The sequence below is a fragment of the Gasterosteus aculeatus genome, chromosome 21, assembly GCF_964276395.1.
Source record: "Gasterosteus aculeatus chromosome 21, fGasAcu3.hap1.1, whole genome shotgun sequence".
In the NCBI taxonomy this organism is placed as follows: Eukaryota; Metazoa; Chordata; class Actinopteri; order Perciformes; family Gasterosteidae; genus Gasterosteus; species Gasterosteus aculeatus.
The window spans coordinates 17,984,552-18,007,129 of record NC_135708.1 but is presented as its reverse complement, the minus strand read 5'-3'; the positions used below and the strand labels follow the sequence as shown (position 1 = coordinate 18,007,129).

The 22,578-nt window shown below is 48.6% G+C and overlaps 1 protein-coding gene across 1 annotated transcript; it reads right to left on the bottom strand.

Annotated features, from left to right (window-relative positions):
* Window positions 1-693: 693 nt before the first annotated feature.
* Window positions 694-22,107, bottom strand: tmx3b (thioredoxin related transmembrane protein 3b). The gene is made up of 16 exons (XM_040166774.2): window positions 21,973-22,107; window positions 21,627-21,684; window positions 21,146-21,185; window positions 20,559-20,682; window positions 20,031-20,076; window positions 18,285-18,365; window positions 17,812-17,911; window positions 17,643-17,720; window positions 17,274-17,340; window positions 13,367-13,465; window positions 11,666-11,723; window positions 11,373-11,426; window positions 8,950-9,006; window positions 6,004-6,133; window positions 5,144-5,212; window positions 694-3,338 (listed from the first exon to the last, which is right to left on the bottom strand). The coding sequence occupies exons 1-16, from the start codon at window positions 22,004-22,006 to the stop codon at window positions 3,045-3,047; spliced, it is 1,389 nt and encodes a 462-aa protein (XP_040022708.2). The 5' UTR covers window positions 22,007-22,107; the 3' UTR covers window positions 694-3,044.
* Between the last annotated feature and the right edge of the window lie 471 nt (window positions 22,108-22,578).

The window sequence follows — 22,578 nt, the reverse complement described above, 5'->3', positions numbered from 1 at the left end:
ATGAGCAGCCGAGTGTAATTGCGTTTGTCTAGTGCGCGAGATTGTTGGTTCTCCCAAAAGAGAGAGAGAGACAGGAGGCCTCCTGCGCGAGCCTCATTCTGGGAATATAAGGCGAGGTAATTGAGCATTGAATTGACTTTTTGCGTCAGCACCACTCGGTGACACGGATTGTGATGTAACCTCGTGATACATCATCTTCCCCTTTGCGGTAATTCATCCCCAAAATGACTTCCAATGGAAAGTGAACATGCCTCTTTTGTCAGACCTGAAAAAGCAACGCATCAAATCCCCCCGAAAGCGAAGCATTCTTTCTCCCGCTTAAAAGGGCCTTCAGAAAGCGCGGCGCGACATTGTGCTTTTCCATTACGGAGCGCCACGTCTCCGAGTCGGACTTTTAAGCGCCGCTGTTCCCCAAAGAGAAGAAATAAATGAGTTTCCCCATCAAGCAACGCAATCAGCCGCAGTTCAACCCAGATCTCCAAAAATTGGATTACCTCTGCTATAATTGAGTTGGCACCTCCACCTCAGATGAGATTGTCGAGAGATTAAAAAGGATTTTCTTTTTTTAAAATCACGTTTACATGCGCTGTGATTGAGAAAAAGGGTTTCTCATTGGAGGACAAGCAGAAGATATGTACGTCGGATGAAAAAATAATAAAAATAAAATACCAGTCGACAATAAAAACAAAAAAGAAAAGAGGACAATCTTTATTTCAATCTTTCAAACCGGTAACAAAGTGTGACAATCTCAATTCAGAGAGAATGGTAGGCAACTACAGGGACCAGAAGGCAAGGCGAGGGCATGTTTCCTTCAGTGCAGTTTCACAGTAATAATACAAACTGTTAAAAACAGCAGATGTGCAGATTTGCTGAGCTACAAAAGCAGGATGAAACCAAGAATAACCAAAATGAATCCATCTTATTATTCACTTTGTTTTATGAATTGGGTGCGAGAGGGGTGGATCACCTTTGCACAATAATAGCATAACTAGCTCGAAAACATTCATTACCGAATTAAGCGCGCGTGAGTTCACTTGTGATTAACGGGGCCGCGACTGAAAGCGAGTCGAGGACGCGGAATTAAGACGACTTCTTCCTGCTCACAAGGTCGAGGACGAGCTACGTGCTCATTCATCACCACGTGTTGAAGTGTCCCTGGAGAGAAAAGCTTGTTACCGAAGCCGTCGTTGCTCATTTCAAACTTTTAATTACTCGCCAGTCCTGTACGTCAGATTGTGTGCAGGAGTGTTTTCGGATGATTAATGGAAAACAAATGCAGCGCGAATAATAATCCAGTGCGCCACTCGGAAGGGAATAGTTGGCCATTTTAAGGAAGTACGTTTGTTAGCTTCCCAGTACCATGGCACGGTACGTAAGCAGCAGGTTAGCTTAGCATAAAGACTGAAAGCAAGGGGCTTGCGTGGCTACTTCAAAAGGAGAAACCGCTGCATGCAAAGTTTGAGCACGGCAAAACCAAAGCGGCGTTAGAAGTGCTGCCAGGTGGTTGTCGTCTTTTGCCGGAAACCAGGTGAGCTGATTGCGTCATTTGTGCTAAGCTAACGCGCTGATGGCACGTTTACCCGCGAGATATGAGATTAGTTTCAGCTTCGTCATTGATAAGAGTATTTTTAAAATGGTCAACTGTATTATGTATCAGCTACAACCCTTTTTGAATCACAGAAGTCGGTTTGTTTGTACTCTTCCTACTGGGAGTGGACATATATTTGTATTGGGAAACAGTTCTGGAACCATTTGCTTTTGCTGCCATTGACACTTCATATTGTATATTGCACCTTATGAGTTTGAGTGCCAACAGGTTCTCTTATATTTTCTCCTACAGTCATTAACAGTTAAATAGTAAGTCACTGCCAGAAAAGCTCCACATTTGCATTTCTCATAAAAAGTATATTACACTGGGTGGAGCAGATTTTAGGAACACTTGTTTATTTAATGTAACAGATCGCCCGCTTAAATCCAAGATGAAGCCACAAACCCGATTGCAGCTACTGCACACACTCTGTTCATGACAGTATGGAAATAGGATATAGCATTGAGGAAACCAACAATCGTGACTTATGGCAGCAGGAAAAAAAAGGGGGGTGAAACTAAGTAGCAAGAAGAAGACATATTATATATATATATATATTATATTTTGTGTTCTCGGTGTATCAGGATTTAAACTTCAACCTGCCTCCTGAATTCAATGCGTCAACCGGTGATGGAGGACAGATTGAAATATGGAAGGAGACAGGCCGGTCTATCAGAAGAATATGACTTGTTAAAAGCTGCAGGGGCCGCTGAGGCATTGTATGGATGTCTGCTATACAGGTACAAGCCGTCAGTACTAAGGATTCTGAGCCGCTAAGCCATGTTGATGAGAATATGCCATATCCCTAGATCACACCGACTGAATCCCATCACCATTCCATCTTTTTTCATTCACCCGTAAATGGACAGCAACAGGTGGGAAATGAGTAGAAATGCACAGCTGTCTCTGCACCACTAGAAGAAGAAGAAGGCAGTAACGTACAATAAAAAAAAAGCACAACTCCATTATGGCAGATTTTCCTTCTCTGGCACTTCCTTTGCTTTCCAAACACGTCGATTACAATGAGCCTTGACTTTGTCGGGTAAAGATGACACAAATGTGTTGCATCTACTATCTTAACATATCAGAATGAACTGCAGGTAGAAAGAAAAAAATGACGGGCGCGTTTTAGTGGCTACTAAACAACGAGAGAAAGCGTCACACTGGTGGGGTCAAATCTTAATAAATAAGGTTTGTCTGGTTCACAGCCACCTCTCTCCCCCTCGTCACGCATTACGTGATCACCAAGAGTGAACTGAGTGACCGATTCGACGGCTCCACTTGGCGGCCGACCTTTAACACAGGGGGGGGGGGGGCGTCTGCGCTAGAGGGGCTCGCAGTGGGAGTGATATGAAAGACAAAGAAGCCGAGTAGCGGCACACTGACGCGTCTTTGAGTTTCATGCCACCGCCTTCGACCTGGCCGCTCACCCTCCGTTTCGGGCCGAGCACCTGCGTTAATCGGTTTTCTTCTCTTCGGGATCCTTCTCTCCGACGTCGTCTTCCTCTTCCTCCTCCTCCTCGTCGTCGTCCTCGTCCTCCTCCGGGCCCTCCAGCTCATTGGCCCGATGCCTCTCCTCCTCCTCGTCCTCCTCGTCTTCCTCCTCGTCAGTCAGCCCCTCCCTCTTCCCCGCTTCGTCCGAGCCGTCGTCAGTCTCGGCCGTGCAGATGCCGTAGCACATCAGGCTGATCACGCCCAGCGGCAGGCCGAAAAGGAAGCAGCCCAGCAGCGGGGAGCTGCGAAACACCGACTGGTGGGGGCGAACGAGACATGAAAGGAAGACAAAAGAATGAAAAGAATGTTTTTCTTTCACAATCAAGAATTCTGCAGAAGAGACTTAAGCCATTTCACTGTTACTGCACAGCAAGGCCTTCACATTAACATCACTCATCATCGCTCCTGTCTTGTTCATTCTGGATCACCAGCGCGTCACATTAGTCTGTGATCGCTTGCTAAACTGCCGGGTGGTAAATCGAGGGAATGAGGAGGGATTAGGGGCAGGAGGCAGATCCCGGACGTCTCCTTGTCTCCTCTGCCCTCGGCTCAGTGAAAACAACAACAACAACAACGCAGACGTGCAGATGTTGCAGTTTTAACACAATCCCCGTTACTCTTTACTCACCCAGGCCTCACTTCCCGTGTAGACAAACGCAGCCGGCCTGCGTGGGTTAATGACGTGGCGGCCAAAGGTAAAGTCAACATGCTCACAAACATGGTCGCAGTCGCAGTCGCCCCCCCGGATGCACCGCCAGTGTGTTACATCCAGTATGTACAGGGGGGGGGGGGGGGGGGTGAACGCACAATCCTATTGGCTGATCCAGGAGCATCGGTGTGAAATGTTTTAGCGGATATACTGGATTTTGATTCATTCATGTATTCGTTAATTTGCATAACGCCATTAAGCTTCGTTTGTGTGTTTGGAAGGCAGGTCACAAATCATTGGCAGGCTTTAATATTTCACAATTAATGGAATGTCTGTCGTTTAATTTCAGGACTTCTGCAACGTTACACGTGTTTGTTTGTGCCGTCTTTTTTTCTTTTGTTTTACATGGGCGACCATATTGGAGAGGCAACATTGTACAACAAAAGGTCCACCTCCATGAACAAGTCTGTCTGCACATATTTGCTCTCCTCTTCTATTACGATTTGATGTCAGCACCTAACACGGCAGGCCATAAGTCATTGGGCCCGATGCGGCTCCTGTTCACCGTGCATTGAGGTTCGGGCTCTCCGGGTGGGGGGGGGGGGCTGCTTTATTCAGCCTCCAGAGGTCACTTTACTTTCCTTCGAGTCAAATTTACATTTCTTCTGTAAGAGTTCTCGTGCAACCCTTTAAAGGACGTTGTTACAAGAGGCAGCGCCGCGCTTCAACTGGAGGATCACAGCTGTATTCACATTCCTATCCGGGAAAATAAACAGCAGCTCGCCCTAAAAGATCTGACCACTTCGGGTCGGGCCGCTAAACTCTAGTCTCCTCCCACTTTCCCTTCCGTCTCGTCTCTCCTTCCCCGTACTGTGCTTGCATTGCATATTCTCAGTCTTGTTCTCTGGCGGTTGTTGTTTTTTTTCCTCGGGGGGGGGGGGGCATTTGTCTTACAGCGTTGCTGAGCTTGCCGCGTGTGCACGTACAGAACTCCCCGTGGGCTGGAGAGCAGAGGCGAGGCGAGGTGCGAAGCACACCAACGAGCCCGAGGTCTCCAGCGGCGTCTTAACAAAGAGCGGCGTGGGAGGAGAGCTGTACGAGTCGGGCAGCGGGTCACCATGGTAACCAAAATGAGGACAAATAATTGAAATATTGGGTTGGGTTGAACATTTGTATATGAGGACCGGACAAATGGAGCGTGTGTTATGATGCAATGATAATAATAATCACCGAACGAGTCCGAGAGTGATTTTTTTTTGGGTCCATTTTACTTTCACTTCCCTTTTGGGGCATTTCTTTGTCAAAGTCACAATGGTGATATTCTACCAAATTACATGTTTTTCCCCCTTTTCTTGCGATTCCCATCCAACCGTCTACATACAGCAGCCTGGAATAAAGTGTCCCCGACTTACCATGATGGTGGACTTTGCATCAAAGGCCACACGCTTGATCCTCTGAACGAAGCCGTCCCCTCCGTGCGCCTGCAGGGACACAGATCAATGCTTCACTTTCTCAAAACTACCGTATCCTCGCTCAGGAGCTCAGGTGCCCCCCCCGTTCCCCCCAGTTATGACATTTAAAAACCACTGTCAAGTTAAACACTTCTCCGGACAAAATCAGAACATGTTCCCGACTCCAGTTTGTTCGCCGTTTGTCAGCTCTGCTCCGGCCGGGCTCGTTTGTCAGCGACAGCACCTGGGCAGCCAATGGGCGATCTGCCTGGACCGTAACTCATCAGCGAGGCCAATTAGTGAGCGCTGACTGGGCCAGACTTCGGTGGGCAGGGGAGGGTTTTGGGTGGAAGCAGCTGTTGCACAGACTTGCGCTGATGCCTTGTGACACTTTGAAATGTTAACAGACACGGCTCTCTGCTCGCAGTTCTGAAGAAACAAGAAATAACTACACAGCTTTTGCTGCAGCTGCTTTCTTTTTGGGTGGGAAGTGAAAAAAGACCTTTCTCAGAAAACAAAAGGACAGGACCTCTGGCTGTTGGGTCTCATGGTTTCATAAATCCGGCCCCTTTGGTGCAGAACAGAGGAAAGCGAGGACATTTGTTTTCCAGATTAGTGTGCACGCTGAAATACAGAATCCTGTAATCTCAGTGGTTGACTTAATCCAATCAGGGAGGAGAACAATATAAAATCTAAACATGCAAAAGGAGATTTGCAAACACACCTCATCTGCTGAATATATTTCCTTGGGAGGAATTAAAATGCAATACAACGTTGTTGATTAATGTCTACGATGCATGAAAAGAGGAGGCGCTTTGGACCTGCGCAGAACCGTTCAAAACGCCGTTGATGAATTGGACCAGCTGCTCCGTGGTCTCGATCAGCTGGCCGGGCAGGAAGTACTGCTCGTTGGACGTGTTGAGGATGATGACGGAGGGCACCGTCACCTCGCTGGGAGAAGAAGACAGGAAGCACAGCCTTTAATCTCCTTAACCTCGGGCCGCCGTTACCATGCCGCATCATTAGACGGGAACAAATTGTGCTTTCTTTAAGACAGATTGTAACACGGAGATTTACAGCAGGAACGAGCAAAACGTGCACCCGCTGCCGAGACGCACGCCGAGCGTATACAAAGAAGAAGTGGGCGCGCTCGCCATCCTGCTTAATTTGCCAAATCAGTGGAGGAATGACAAAACTCAGCGAGATAACGCACAAGGTCGTATAAACAAGCGATCCCTCTCTCACACGTCCTGCAGAGCAGCACAGAGAAAAGGTGTCCTTACACACACACACACACACACACACACACACACACACACACACACACACACACACACACACACACACACACACACACACACACACACACACACACACACACACACACACACACACACACACGCGCGCGCAAGCATGCATGCATATATGCACACGCACACACAGGCGCAGCAGCAGTCCATCACAGCGCGGCAGACTCACATCCCCGCAGCGTTTCTCAGCCCGGCAACAAATCACACTCGTATCCATCACTGTCCCAACCTGCCATCCAGCCGAGACCAGGAGTGAGTGCGCACACACACACACACACACACACACACACACACACACACACACACACACACACACACACACACACACACCTGAGCTAGAGTCATCAACGCCTAACTGCTTCGTCCAGCTGAGAGGTGTGTACACACACACACACACACAGTGTGTAGTTCATCTGACATCTAGTCTACTCCAACAGATGGCACCCATTTAAGGTAAATATGGATTAGCCTCTTCACCTCTGTGAGCGGTTTGTAATGGAGGGTCATACTGTACTATAGAATTAAAGCTGGCAGAAAACACACATTTAAGACCCCCCCCCCCCCCCCCTCCGCTGACAAAAACGGCTGGTGTGGCGTATAATTAGCTTATTACTTCGTATTACAGGGGAAGTTCATCCAGGTCTGTCTGGATTATTAAAGATAATTTGATTTCTCGCCTCATCAGATGAGAACAATCGACGCCACAAAACTCACACGTGTGCTTCATGTACGAACCTGCAATGTTTTGGTTTTGTTTAAAAGAATAGTTCAACCTTTTGGGGAAACGCGCTCTTTGGCTTCCTTGTAGCCTGATTCAGCGTACGGTCTGTTTGTTGCTGAGTGCAAGGATGAGAGAGTCTTAGGACGACCTTTCACTGGTTGTAAATGCGCCGAGCTAAAGTATTGAGGCAGGGCCGGCGTCCACAATCCCGTGTAAACGTCCTGAGGCCTGGACCCCTGATTTGACACTGAACAACTTCCTGTCGGACCGTCGTGGTTTTAGTGGAGGATAAATGGGGGAATAACGGTGTGCAGGGCACTGTGTCACGCCGCTGAGAGAGAACTGTGTGGCTTTGGTTCCATTCGTGTGGCACGGATGTCCTTATCCATCTAAAAGCAAATACCTTATTGGTGGAACCGGCCTTTAAAAAGATAAATGAATGAGTAAAAAGGTGAAAACTGGGCACTCAAAATACTATTTACACTGGGTTTCTTTGTAGGTCATCAGCAGTTCATCAACTCCTCTCCTGCACCACTTCCAGGCTAAATGTACTAGCGGTGATCTTTAGCACACAAATCAAATGGCCGGTTGCTGTGGGAATAATCTTCGGAGTCGTTCCCTTGTGTTTACAAATCTCGCCTTTACACAGACTTCCTGGTCACCTCGGTTCACCACGCATTCCACTATCGGGGGTTAGCTATAATCCCCCGTTCAAACAAAAGACGAGAGATCCTCGAGTGGTGCGTGTGTGTGTGTGTGTGTGTGTGTGTGTGTGTGTGTCGGTGCTCATCTGGTGAACGCAGCCTCGCGGCAGACAGACGGCTGCCCGGACGCAGTAATCGCTGCGATGACAGAAAGCGGGATAAAAAGCCATCAGATTTATTTCCATGGGCTTCCTTGGGGGAGAGAATTAGCGGGCAGTGACGGGCCAGGATTTCATTCCTCAACGGAGGGCAATTAATCCTGTGACGCAGCGGGCAAATTCGGCACGGCGAAGACCCGGCAAATGCATTTTGTGTCTACTCGCGTGAAATTAGGAAGGCTAATCACCGCTTTCATCCTCAAATATAAACACTGCCCGTCTAATTTCAGCCTGTTGTTCCAACGTCGTCACATTTCCACTGTACTCGCCGACGCGCCCCTTAATTACGCGAGGCTCAGGAGGCCGCGTCTGCTGTAATCTGCCTCGCGCAAACAACGACGTGCTCAAATTAAAACAACGTCCCGCAGCGGACCACCGCGATCCTCACCCGGAACACGCGCGGCATTACACAAAGACGGACATAATTAGACACCGTGCGTTGTGAAGATGTAAACAAAAAGACAGCCCTGCAACACCAGCGCAGTTGTGTCTAATTAGAAGTGTGCGTGTTGTCGGTTGACCCGGGCGCTCTGCTACAGCGCTCTGGATCGTTAGCGCCGCCCTCTGACAGGAACATTAAAAAACACACGCACACAAGCCTTACTGATGCAATCCATGCAGTGCCTTCTGTAACATACATGCCTGCAAACCCAACTGTGCAGAGATTCTGAGCGCTTCTTTTGTTTGCGCGTTACGATTTCCGAGCGCACTAAAATAAAAATACGACCCCACGTGTAATTGAATTCTCCAGAAGAGCCGCTTTTAATAGCCGAGGCCGACATTTATATGTTCGTCCGGAAACCCGGGTAAGTAGCTGACGGCAGGTAATTGGATGTGGGAGAAAAGAGAAGGATGACGAGAGGAAGGAACTCACCCCATAATGAGACTGTTGATGTAGTCGTTCCCGTCCATGTGGCCGAACTGGAAGTCTCTGGGGAGGCAGGACAAAAATCAGTGGCATGATAACGTGCATCAAAAAACGACATTCGGCAGGTTGAAGCCGGCACGCGCAGAACTGGGACGCCAACTTTCCGTTTGCAGTCGTGAGAAAACATCGAATGGAATCGCGTGTTCGTTCATGGAAAAGTGGCATTTTTGTCTTTGCGGTACGAAAGGGGCGAGAGGCTCGGCCCTGTGTGCTTCCCGGTTCCTCCTCATCTTTTTCCCACCACAGAAAAGGCTCCCGTGATTTATCTAAACGATAAGGCAGGGGAAGGAATTCAATTTGTACCTCATTGTGCTGCGCTGTGTCTGAGCAGAGTGTATTGTGGGTGGAATTGGGGGGGTGGAGCGAGGGAGCCAGTGACTTCCACTGAATGACTGATTACGGGGGGAGGGAGGGGGGGGGGCCCTCTACATATATATTATATTCATGCTGAGTCACACGGTTGTCCCCCGGCTGCCACACAATGCGGCTCCTTGCTTACATCAATGACACCATTATGAAGCCATTGAAGCACATAATAAATCCAGGGGATGCAATATAAAAATACATTTAAAAAAAAAGAAAAGGAATCTGTGTGTTAGTGGCAGTAATGCTGACGACAGCGGGACGAACTGGGAACGAAGCTCAACAAAAAGTCAGCCTGTAACTTTCACTGCAAAAAAACTATTGTTTATTGTTAAAAAAAGGATCTATATACGCCTTTTTTTGTTAGAAAAAATAAGCTACTCTTCGTAAACACTTTCAGATTTTGTCTGTACAACTTCCAGGTTCTGGCTGTTTACTAAAACGTTCCGTGTGGAAATGTTGCTTCTCCTTTGACTCACGCGATTATAATAAACTAAATATGTATCGGCATTATCCGTCACGTAATGAGGTTCCCAAGAAGGGAGGAGTGTTCTCGGAAGGCCAGATTCCCACAGAATGAATATACAACGGAAAGAGCGAGTGTGTGTGTGTGTGTGCGCGCGCTCCCCACAGATATATTTCATAACATAAGAAGTCTTTGTGTAAAGGAATTAATGAACAACCAAAGATAAAAGAAATGTATTAAACACTATGGTTGAAAGAAAGAAAACATCCCCCACATAAGATTCATCGTCAGCGTCTCTCTTTAAGCTTTTCTTTCGCTTGTCCTCTTTCGTTTATTTTGGCCACTCGGTGCAGCACAACAAGAAACCTTGTGAAGTTCTTTAGCTGCTCGATGCTCCTCTGCGCCAAAAACCAGTGGGATTAAAGTTACAGACCACAGAACAACTGTTTAAACGCAGCACAACACACACACACACACACACGAACGGACAGAATCTGACTGCCCCTCCCCCCCGACGGACTAGTTCCCCCTCAGCTGAGCGCCGCCGCATTTGCTGCGGCATCAGAGCGTGTCTGATCTGGCGGCTGGACGCGCTGCCGCCCCTCTTCCCCCCCCCCCCACCACCACCACCGGGGGCGTCACTCCACCCTGACTCACCCGGTGTCACCCTGTGACGCGTGATTACAAGAACCGTTTAGGTCTGCCGGAGCCCTGCAGGCAGCTCTGATCTCAGTGGGGTTCCTGCAACTCAAGTCCTCCAGAAAAGCACAAGCACCGCACGGGGCTGGTTGGGGGGCGACGAGCAATCCAATGGATGATAAAGGATCGGTGTCATTCAATCGTCCCTAATGGGAACGCCGGCAGAGGGGGAAAGAAACACTTGGATCGCGGCGGTTTGAGACGCACCTCTTCGAACGGGGAACTTAAGCACAACGCGAAGATTAAAAAACGTGATCTTTCATTCAATCCCTTTGGATCGCAGACAAGCGGCGGCTGCAGACCGCCGGCGTTAGAGCCCATTTCCATCCGTGCCACTTGAGTGGAGCGTGTTTGCCGTTACCCGGGTCCTTCAGCTGAAGGATGACCACGCTGATGGGCTCTCTGAAGCACGCGCGCACACACACACACACACACAATAGTGTCAAATAGTACGTTTGAGATGCGTTTCCTGTTTGCGTTGGATGCCTTGCCTGATTAGCTCCTCTCCTGAAGAAGAACAGAAGGAGGAGGAGCAGGTCGAACGCGGCGCCTCGTAGCCGGTTGTTATTGCACAATTGGAGCCGGGGAAAACAGAAAATTATTCATTTATACCAAGCGAGCTGAGGTTTTGACTGACAGCTGAATGGAACACCTATATTTGGAGGCTGACATTTTGCACAATTACCTCTCGACTGAGCCTCAATGAAAGCGCGCGTGCCGTCGGAGGCAGAAACCTGCTGGTGAACAGGACGGGCGGCGTTCCCCAGCGAGCGCCGCCGTCCTCGAACAGATGTGTAAATTGGATATTCATCTTTGACCTCATTGCCTACTCGTGCCTTACCTGTTAAAATGCTCTCTGTATTCCTTCGCCACCGTCTGAATCAGGGCCTTTAATCTAAAAGCAAATGAGAAGAGAGTGAAACACCAAGTGAGTGAAAGACTAACAGGGGTTTTTTTGGGGGGGGGGGTTCCAGACCGCCGCCTGTCATTTGTGGAGTGATCCACACAAGGTTTTCAAGCCTTGCCTTAATTATTTAAGTCGTGCACTTGAACACAACCAGAGTGGTGACTGTGGGAGTGTGTGGGAGTCATTTGTAAAAGAGCCATGCTTTTTAATTTCAGTGTTCTTTGTACCTGCCACTCTCCTCGCTGGGGTCCTTCTCGTCGATGACTGCAATCGCTACCAATTTGCCTGCGGTGGCAGACAGATTACAAATCACACACACACACACAAAAGGAGGGTGAGCAGACAACGGCGGGCAGATAAGAGGCGACGAATCACCTTCGGGGAGCGCTTTATTCATTCACCCCTCAAACATTAGGCCGGCTCAGGCTTTCTGCTTGGTTGAACACGAAAAAAAAAAAAAAAAGGTCACTGTTTTGGTGTCGGAGGTATTTCCCGATGCCAGTCAAGGCTCAAAAACCCCACAATGCGACAAATACAAACTGTTACACAACTGAGAAGGGTCTGTCGTTCAGACGTGTGTTAGTTGGGGGCCTTGTTGCTCAGGGGGGAGAGAACCAGCCTGCCCCCTGGTGGTCATGGATGGTGCTTTTCATGTCACGCGCAGAGAGCGTGAAAAAAGAAGCTAAGCCATTTCAAAATGTGTTCCAGATGTGTTCCTGTGTATGAGAATGAGATACGATACAGTCTGTCCATGTGCACTAGTGATCTCCTACAGAACTATGCGATCAATTGTTGATTCTATACAATCAGATGACCGGCTGCTCCTGTGGTATAAAATGTCCTTTATTCCGGTGAAGACAGTTTTTTTCACAGATTTGTTCATTAAGAGCAATGTAGCACAACATGGAGGTGAAAGCAATGCGCCATCTAGTTAAATGTTGGAGTGGAAAAATGGAAAATATTAATATAAATAATTCTGATATTTAAAACCTTTTAAGTGAGAGACCATATTAAAGTAGAACAAAAGCAGATCGACCATTGATAACTACTCATCATAATAAGACATGACGAGAAAACTGTTCTATAAAGTTAATAATAAAAGAATGCCGGGCTTTAGTTTCAAATTCTTCTGGTAAAAGCTTAAAGAAAACCACTATCAGCACTAACACACTTTGCTGTCAAGTAATCAAATTTCAAAAGAGATCCATCTAACTGGCACGCGTTGGGTTTCTTCATACCCACAGAAGTGTATTTATAACCTGCACCGCGTAGTTTTCTAACCTTCTTCTTTTACAACCGCGTCCTTTATCCCTCCGTCGGCGGGGTTGGGACATTATCTTAAAGTATTGCTGTGTACTCGGTTTTATAAACGGTGCTGTTTTTGCATGGCGGTCATCAGGCAGCCTCTCTGCCCCTGAGGAACACTTCCTGGTCACCGACGACAGAATAAACGCGCTGTAATCCGTCAGAGAGACTTTGTTTTTCTAAGCGTCGTTCATCCTCGCCCTCTGCCGGCCCCATAAATAACTCAATTACAGCTCGGGACTATTCATTGATTTTGCCCGCACGGGGACGTAGACTTTGTTTGGGACGAGGCTTTTAGAGGCGTTAAAATGTCGCTCCACCGGCACACGACGAGCCCCGAGGACGTGACAGTTGATTTAAAAGCCTTCAGGGGGACGCGGCTGGAACATTTAATACTGTTTACTCAAACTTACTTCTTTGCTAAATCCATTTTATGGTTGTTATGACTGAGCAGTCTTTAAATCGGCCACAAAGTGCTCATCAAATAAAATGCAGCTAAAACAAGCAGAAACAACCATATGTGACTTGTTTTCTTTGTCCTATCGGATGTTTTTGGGGACTTGACCTTGGAAATGATTCATTTGAGACCACAGGGGGATGAAAAAATGTTACCCATGCGTCACCTGTTTCCCCGAGCTCGTAGAGCGTGAAGCCATCGATCTGCAGGTACCCTTGGAAGCGCTCCTTGTTCACCCATGAAGACAAACTGGCATCTGCGTACTCTGCAGCACAAAAAAGACACACAAATCTCCTGTGAGAAGGCGGAGGGACAGGAATGGACGTCCGGCACGCAACCAGTCGGTAATCAACAGCGGCGTTTCGATGCCTGGATTGCTAAGAAGATCAGAGCGCGGGACACGCGCTGAGCGTCCATGGACGGAAGGTTGGCGAGACAGTGACCACGAGTTGTTACGACAGCGGGCTGCCTCTGCGTCACGTATCCAGGGAGGCTTCTGTGGGTCCGAAACCAGCCGATGGAGAATCAACCCAACAATCAAATGCATCAATTTGGTTGTCAAGCCAGGAACAAAAAGGCATCTCGTTCATGCCTTTTAAGCCTCATTTCTTATTTATCAGATAGCCAGTGGTTCATTCTAAACAGACGCTGGGTTTCTTCTCAGCTAACCTCATTTTCACAGCTATCCGGTTATTCCGCCTTCAAAAAAAAACAAAAAAAAAAACATCCGGGCGTACGTACATTTATTTTCAGGACAGTTTTAGTAGATTTTTACACATTTGGAGCGAATGAATAATTCAACGGATGCAATCGGGGGAAAACAAGTCCAAGTAAGAAGGAAAAAGAAAGAAAGAAATAAAGGGATCGCTTCCTGAATGTGAACCACATGTTGTTTCTACCCGAACATCTGGTGGCAACATGCAAACGGGAAGCCGAGTTGGTCCCTGGGGGGTTTAAATAGGGTGGGGGGGGTTCTCGGGCTGGATGCTCATAATTGATGTCAAATGTAGCGGGGCGCCTCGTTATGACATGTTCATAAGTTATCAGCACCCTTCTGCTTCCCGTACAGTAATTACAGCGGCGCTGATGACTTTAACCGGGTTCTTAAGCCGCTCCCCTAACGAGCCTGGAGCGCGATACTGAACACGACAACCTAAACCCACCCCGAGGTCGCAGCTTTTACTAGTCTCAAAGTGACCTTAATGCACTTCAATCCACCTCTCGCTGCTGCTGCTGCTGCTGCAGCAAAAGACAGAGTTGTGGTTAAGGCTGCTGAGTCAGTCGATCTGGACGACATTCCAGGGAGTTCTTTCCACAGATGTGCTGGCTTTGTAGACAGCATGCGGCTGCCCGGGCTCCTCTTCTTCTACAGATATATGAGAGAGCGAGCGAGGGAGCCGGGGGCCTCATGCTGGGACCGTACAGCCCGATGAACCTCCGCATTGACTGAACCTGCTTCACCTTGAAACAAATTAGAGGCGCTCTCCTGGCGGGCGCCCACCTCGCAATCACCATACCGGCTTACAGGAGCCTGTCAGCCCCGAGTTCACACAGCTGGAGACCAGCGAGAGGAGGATGAGGGGCATGAGGCGGAATGGGAACAGACAGCGGGTGGAGGGAGGATGATCCGGTGTCAGTTTTGGGGAGCGAAGAGGAGGCGGCGGCGGCGGCTCTGACACACTTCAAGAGATGGAGGTTAATGGCATGGAGGACCTCCGAGGCAATGCAAATAGTGCGCAAACGGAAACCAGGGGGCAGCAAACATAGTGGAGGGGGTGGAGAGGGAGAGAGGAAATATCAAAGGTAATTCACACAGGGCGAGACGCAGTGGGGGAGGACAGAAAGATAGAAGAAAGGAAGCTCAGTGAAATGACAGGAAACCGTCGCTTTCATGCTACTGAGAGGAAGGAGGAACACCACCGATAGCAGAACGGGATGAGGGGATGTGTTGCTCAGTTATGGAATATTCTACTGGACGCGTCTGCCACCTTCTGCAGCTCATTCTTTAACCTTGAATGTTAAAAAATGTAAATTTCCATTTCGATAAGATGTTTCAGTCCAAGCGACTAAGAAGTGAACGTAGTCACTGAGACGTCGGAGACTGCATTGTTGTCCCGCCCCCCCACTCAATCTGCTTTAACGTCCATTTTACTCTAAACTGGACCACATTAACCTAAACGAAGGGCCTAATTTAAGCCCTGTTCTCTTCTATTTGGAACCGGGGGAGTCGCCCTCTGCTGGGTTTAGGACTCCTCGCCATCGGCTGAAGGTCGCCGCACGGCTCCGAGCGAGGTGGAAACTAACAGAGGACGCACCTGCTGTATGGCGCCGTAACGGCGTTCCATGCGTGGTAAATATGGTTACGGCTTCCTCCACGCTGACCTTGGCGTCTTTGCCAACTGAAATAACACAGTAGGTCACTCCTCCCGTTGGGCGCCGTGACCAAACGTCCTTCATCACCTTTTCAGGAGGGACTCGCATCTCGTCATCAGTCGTGGGCTGTTAAGCCGCCGGTCATTTAAATGCTGCCGATAACCACATGCAAAGCACCTCACAGCTGGCCGCGTTACCCACACTTCCATACAAGGAGGGGCCAAAGCACACGCACGCCACCGACGCAGCGCCCTGTGCGGCTTCCCGTCCCCCGGATAGACTGCAGTGCAGAGACGGCACGCTGTGCAGACCAACATCCATCCTAATTAGAGCTTTCCGTTGTCTTCTTTCGGCGCCAACGTGAGGCCCGGTAGATTTCCCTGCACGCGCGCTGATCAGAAACCATATGGCCCGTGAAGAGAAACCGCACGGCCGCAGTAACGGTATGAAATATTAAACGCGTGCGAGCTCAGGCCTCCGCGCCGCTCTACATTCCAACAGCGCTCTCCTGAAAAGGACGCCGGCGTTTGTGATGTGCACGAAAACGATCAGAGCTCAAATGAATGTCAAGTAGCATTTCGCGCCGCGCGAGAGGCCGTGTTTTGCACGGCGCCGTTCGCTCTACGACATCTCGTGCTCTGAATATCCAACAAATATCCAACGAGCCGATTGAATCGTTGCTTTTAAGTAGCAGTTTGCGGTTTACGGCTCAGACGTTCATCCCAATTCTTTAAATTGACATCATTGTCTGCCATAAAACCGAGTCACTGAGTGACTATGCAAAAGGTTTAGCTAAATTACACCCGATAAAAGAAGCGCTCGAGAGGACTTCCTGCAGGCGGAGCCTCACGCCGGACACCCGGCCGGCGGCCCGTCAGTGGGACGTCGGGGGAAGCGCAGCACAGCTGCAGAGAAACCAGACGCCGACGACGACCACGGAGCCAAAATGAGATCAAGATTCCTGTGACGCAGACGAGGGCACCTTCTTCGCCGCCGCTGTAGGTAAGAGCCTCATGAGCGGTCCTCTCGTTGTATTTCATTTATCTTCACCTCGCAATAACCGGCGTCTTTCCCGCTCGAAAGGAGAAACCCGCCGTGCGAGGAGCTCGACGCGCCGTCGCCCCATGGCAGCGCTAGACATCCGCCACGTCCTCCGCATCAAGGTCCTGGAGGTCTCACCGGAGTGTGGCGTTTTCGTCGTCAACGTCCGCTGCGGCGAGCCCCTGCTGCTGCGGTTCTGGCGCGGGAAGCCGCCCTTCCGTAATGGCCAGGTGGAGCAGACGGAGGTGAGCCCGCGGGCGGCGACGGAGATGGATTTCGTTCTGCGGGCGCTGCACCGCGCGCCCGACCTGCCCAACAGCCACTACTGGGGCCCGTTTGTGTTGTCCCTGTGCCTCGACGCGCATCCCTTCCGCTTCCGCCTGCCGCCACGGACCGGCGGCGGGGACGGCCAATTGCAAGACATCACGGGGGGATGCGGGGAGCTCCAGATGCTGCGGTGAGGAGCTTCACATTGGGCAACAGAGCTGCTCTTCTAAGCCTCTTACGACTTTCGCAGAAACCCGACAGCTGCTTCCTGGATTCAGTTCTTGGCTTTAAATGAGAGACACACACACACACACACACACACACAAATACTCTGCCGGCTGTGATTTTCTTTTGGCGCAGGGACGACAGCGAGTGAAGACACAGATACTCACCATCATAGGTAAAGTAGGCGCCGTCCTTAAAGACCACGACCGCAGGAAGCTCTGGCAAAGTTACCGACTGTTGAAAACACACAAGATATTTGAGGTCAGAAGAACGCTCCACACAACACTTTTACTCTGCGAAATGTGGCTGAATGTGTCGAGCGCGGAAATCCGCAGCAAACTGGGCATCTTGTGCCGTTTCGCATAATTGTGCCTGGTGTCTTCTAAAACAATGTGGGATTTACACCAAAATAGCGGGGACGGACTTCCACATCAGCCGGTCACACGGCACTCGAGAATATCAATGACATTTAATGCCGAAAATACGGGACTCGCTACAAATGACCGCAGGATTGTTTCCGGAATTCAAAGAGTCACCTCGGGAAAGACTTCCTCTGCAGCCGAGAAGAAATACGTGTAGACGATGAGCTCGGAGGCCACGTCGTTGTACTTCTCCTGCAAAGGCAAGCGCCTCCGTCAGCACACACACACACAGCAGTTTTCAATACGTCCGGGTTGGTGCGCGTGCGAATTGAACGGCGCTTACTTTGAGGAGAGACTCCCCGCCGACGTACACAAACAGCACGTTGTGTCGTTTCATCATGTGCTCGAACATCTGCTTGCTGGGAAGCGCCCTGACGGCCGGTCTGGAGGGGGAAATGAAACCCGCGCAGGTCAGTTGGTCCTAACGAGGGGAATCCGTGCGGCGCAATAACTCGGGTCAACGTTTCTGTTCTCCATCCCCGTGCTGGTGGCGCCGCCCAGTGGAGACTAGACGACCGGCAGCCTCGGAGGGAGAGCCAAGCTTTTGATCTGCCCCTCTGTCACGGATCAAGCTCGATCTCCCTCGAGGAGGAGGAAATCTGTTGATACAGTGGCTTAAACGGGAGCATCAGAGGGCGGGGGGGGGGGGACCCATTGAGCTGTGAAATAAATATGGCCAGCGCTGATAAGCTCGCTCGCAGCTGTGAAATGAAGTTCTACTTTTGTTGTCTTTTGAAGTGGTGGTCGAAGGCTCACCCCGCCACCCTGTTGGCAAACTCCACGATGTCGTCTTTGGTCCTTGGTCCTTTGTAATTATAGGCAAGATCCCCCTTTAACCTGAGGAGGAGACGGGAAATAAAGCCACAGGGGGAGAATGATCATTAAAACGTAAACGTGTGCGGTAATTTGTGTTAATAATCTGCTGCAAAGACATTTGTGTGACAATGAAATGAAACTAACAATTATGTGACATTGAATTTTGGATTGAGGACATCGGATTTGTCTGAAAAACTCCAGTGAGGAGAAGGGGAAGAAGAGAGTGGTGGCAAAGTTCAGTCTTCAGACGCTCTGCTGACGATCAACGCCACTGTAAACACACTATCTGTGATAATTAGACACCTCGGCCTCTCTAAACCTGTTAGAAAGGTTTTCAGCATTATTCCGTTGCCACCATCCATTTAGGTCATCAGTGCTAAATAAATAAACTGACTACTCTGCAGTTATATTACATTAATTTAGGATAAAGAATTAGATCTGAGGGGCTAATGGATACTGAAAGGCGTAATTAGAAGCGGTCCTGCTTTGGCCCATTAAAGACAGCAGCCGTCTGTGAGTACGGAAAGGACAAGCTGTCTATTTCAAGGTGATCTGATCAAACATATTCTTCTATCCGCAGAAGCTTATTCATCACAACAACAAAAAAAAAAACACTCTAATTGAGTTCCAGCCGGGGAAAACCGCTGGAGCTCCTCCCACAAGCAGGAGGCATTAAGGATCGCTACGGTTGCATCAGCCCACAGGACTTAATGAACTCGAGGGAGGAGCGCCAACGTCTAAATGTAGTCTCCTCCGGTCACCGAGGGAGGATTCTCGTGTTCTCGGATGGATGTTTCATCACTCGCTTGGTTTGATGTTATGAACCCCGGCGTGCTCCTGTGGCAGTTTTCCCAAATGAGCTTGATGAAACCAAATGGGGAGCCCATTACGGCAGCGGGTAGATAAATTATTCTCTATCAAAAAGGCATGCAGGATGATCATCTCTGCCGCGGAGCAGCTGCCGTCTACCTGCATCCGTACATTTTATGAAGACAATAAAATAAAATGTCTCTTGCACTTCACTAGGAATGAAGATGAGAATCAGGTGATTCACAGGTGGATGAAGCAGCAAACGTTGATTAAGAATTGAATAAATCAAATGACTGACTTAAGTGATTTGGGATCTGCCTGAGAAAAGTCAAACATGAAGGAAAAGTCAAATTTAAATGGCCGGAGATTTGAAACAGTTTATCTCCCAAGAAGCGTATAATTAGCTCCAGCGGAAAGGCTAATATAATTTTAGTTTGTAAAGGTGTGAACTTAGTTATGCCTCCAGGATGCTGCAACAACACCGTGTTCCCTCCTGATTAAGTCCTACGGACGGCATCTCGACAGGCCGAACCTCCAGGGACAAAGGATCCTTCACACAAGAAAGTGCTACAGCCTCAGTCGAATCGATGCCTCTCTGACATTTAGCTTAATACATACTTACGAGAGGCTTTGAGAAATATAGTTAACTGCAGAGATATTGTATTGAGCGTCAGGACCCTGTAGGTCTGTACAAAATTCAATAAGTCCTTTAATCTTTTACGGATTTCTTTAGGCCTTTTCAAAGCTGCACCGAGTGGCTCAGAAGTGACAGCAAAAATACATGTTAGTGCGCATGGTATTTAATATATGATTACACAAAGTTTTAAAACAAAGTAAGTAAAAACTGGAGAATAAAGCTTTTTTTAAATCACTTACATTTTGATTGTGGGGTAACCGCGGACACCGAACTCTGACGACATTCCTGCAAGAAGAACAAATACAGCATACGTACATTTAAGAACACCAACCTTCTCCGGAAACAAATGTTCATTTAAGACAAAGTGTTTGTTTTGTGATTAAGGGAATAGTTTTATGTTTTTGGGATACTTTCTTCCTTGATAGAAAACTTTAGTGTCACCACATAAACAATCAGTCCGTCAATCAATAAATTAAAATTGTGCCTGGATTACTCCTCAACTGCATAATGTAATGAAGGATTACCCTGAATTTACTGACGATAATAATCCCCGGCCAAAACGTATGAATAACAATAATAATAATGAGGTAATAAAACATAGTTTATGGTGCTTTTAATGAGACCTGCAGAAGCCTTTTAGATGCATGTTGTTGAACAACACAACGTCAATTAGCCGCATCCATCTTGGTCTCCGGCACACGAGACACCCACCAGGGGACCAGCGGAGCGCCGAGGGACCGACCCGAAGCGCCCCGCCGCGTACTCACCGGAGTAGGCCGTGGCGTCCATCTTCCCCACGCGAACCGGCGACCCGGAGCTCTTCAGCTCCACTCCCACGTCGTGCCACACGGGCTCCAGCTTCTTGCAGTAGCCGCACCACGGTGCATAGAACTGACAAAAGAAGAGGAAAAATCAGTGTTTAGATCATGCTCAATAATAATAATAATTACGTCCTAAATGCTTAGTTCTGAAAACAGAATATGCAACAGATTAACATCTGCACAACCAGACTAAACCCCCGTCACCCCCCCCACCCCCTGCACCCTAAACAGAGAGCGAAAGCAGCTTTGAGTGCTCGAGCTGGATTTGCTTATCTCATCTGGACGCAGACACAAACCCATCAGAGTTCCCCAGCTTTGCCCCGCATGCATGACTTCCCATCCTCTAATCACAAACACAGAGGACAGTCTGCAGGCCCCCGCCGGCCCACAGTGACCCCCCAAACCCCCACCGCCGCCGCCGCCACTTCCGCAAGGGTGATCCGGACGGTGGCGTGCCGGATATGAATTAAAGCATAGCTGAATGAACCTCGACTGGTATGTGTGTGTGTGTGTGCACATGAAGTTAGACTCACATCAACCAGCCAGACATCATTGGCTCTGGTGTCTTTAAATCTGTCAAAAAGCAATGAAAGTTATTCATATAATAAATAAAGACTGACATCAAAAGATGCGTTAAACACAACATTGAATCTCCCCCTATTACTAAAAGAGAAAAATGAAGAAGGATCACAAACACGAATGCACAAGAGACAGAATCTCTACAGACTTTGCACAACAGGCAGCCAATTAATAAGCACTTTGTAACTAGAAGGGTGAAGCGAGGAAATCTGGAGTAACTCTCAATTCTGCTTTGACAACAACCCTCATGTTTAATTGTAATAATGGAGGCCGTTGCCAACGTGATGAACCCTTTAGATGTGGATAAACTGCATGAGACCGATTCGGGGTTCTGTTTTCTTCACCCACATGGAGGTAATTCGCATGTACACGCGCACGGGTCAAAGCCGCAGCGGCAGGAAGCGGACACATTGTAGCAGCAGCCGCGTCACTTACGTGTCGTCTAAATCCTCCACAAACGCGAGCGCCGCCGACGCCAGGAGAGCCGCCAGGACTGCAACGTCAAAGCAGAAGAAACGTGCGTGTTACCCGAACGTGAACCTGAGCGTTTCAGGTCTTTTTTGTTGTTGTTTTTTTTATCCCCCATTTTTCCAGCCCTGCAGTTTGAAAGCTCGCGACTGGAGCATCTCCAGCTAACGCTCGTCCGGGCTAACTGGGCAACCATTTACCTTCACGGTTTCGACAACCGGAGCTCTGCGGGTCACATTAAAAGCTGCCGCTAACAACGTGTTCAGTGTGGGAATAAACGTGGGTTGAATTCAATAAAAAAAAAGGAACGTACCGCCACAAGTCAGCGAAGCTTTCACTTCTGCCATCGCTGCGAGAGGAAACAGCGAGCAGGAAATACAGCTGCTAAAGATTTGCCGGTGTGCGCATGCGCGGGATTACTCAGCCTCCCGGCGGCTGCGAGCTGCGCGCGCAGCTTCTGCTTCTGGTTTTACAGCGGCACGTGACACATTTCTTTTTAAGTAAAGCAAAAATGTTTCAACGTATGTATATAAATATTCTTTAAAAAAACATCGTTGTGTTTTACCGCGGAAGGGAAAAGAATAGCACCATAGAATGTTAATTACATTTCTGCTTTTTCAGATGTATTTGTTATGTCAAAGAATGCCAATACTGACCACTAGGTGGCGCGCTGAGATCATTAATATGGCCAACCGGCCTTATTTCCCCGCTTTTATTCTTTACATACTACAGGTAAATGCTACGCTCTTTCCTTTAAAATAATACTGTAGTAATATCAGCAAAGAAATATGCTACGTACGAAAAGTAGTCTGCTCAACATTATTATGTCAAGATGTACTGTTCTTTTGTCCTGTTGTACTGATTTTTTCTGTTGGTAAACCCTTTATTTGATCAGTGACGGTGTTGTCAACAGCGATGT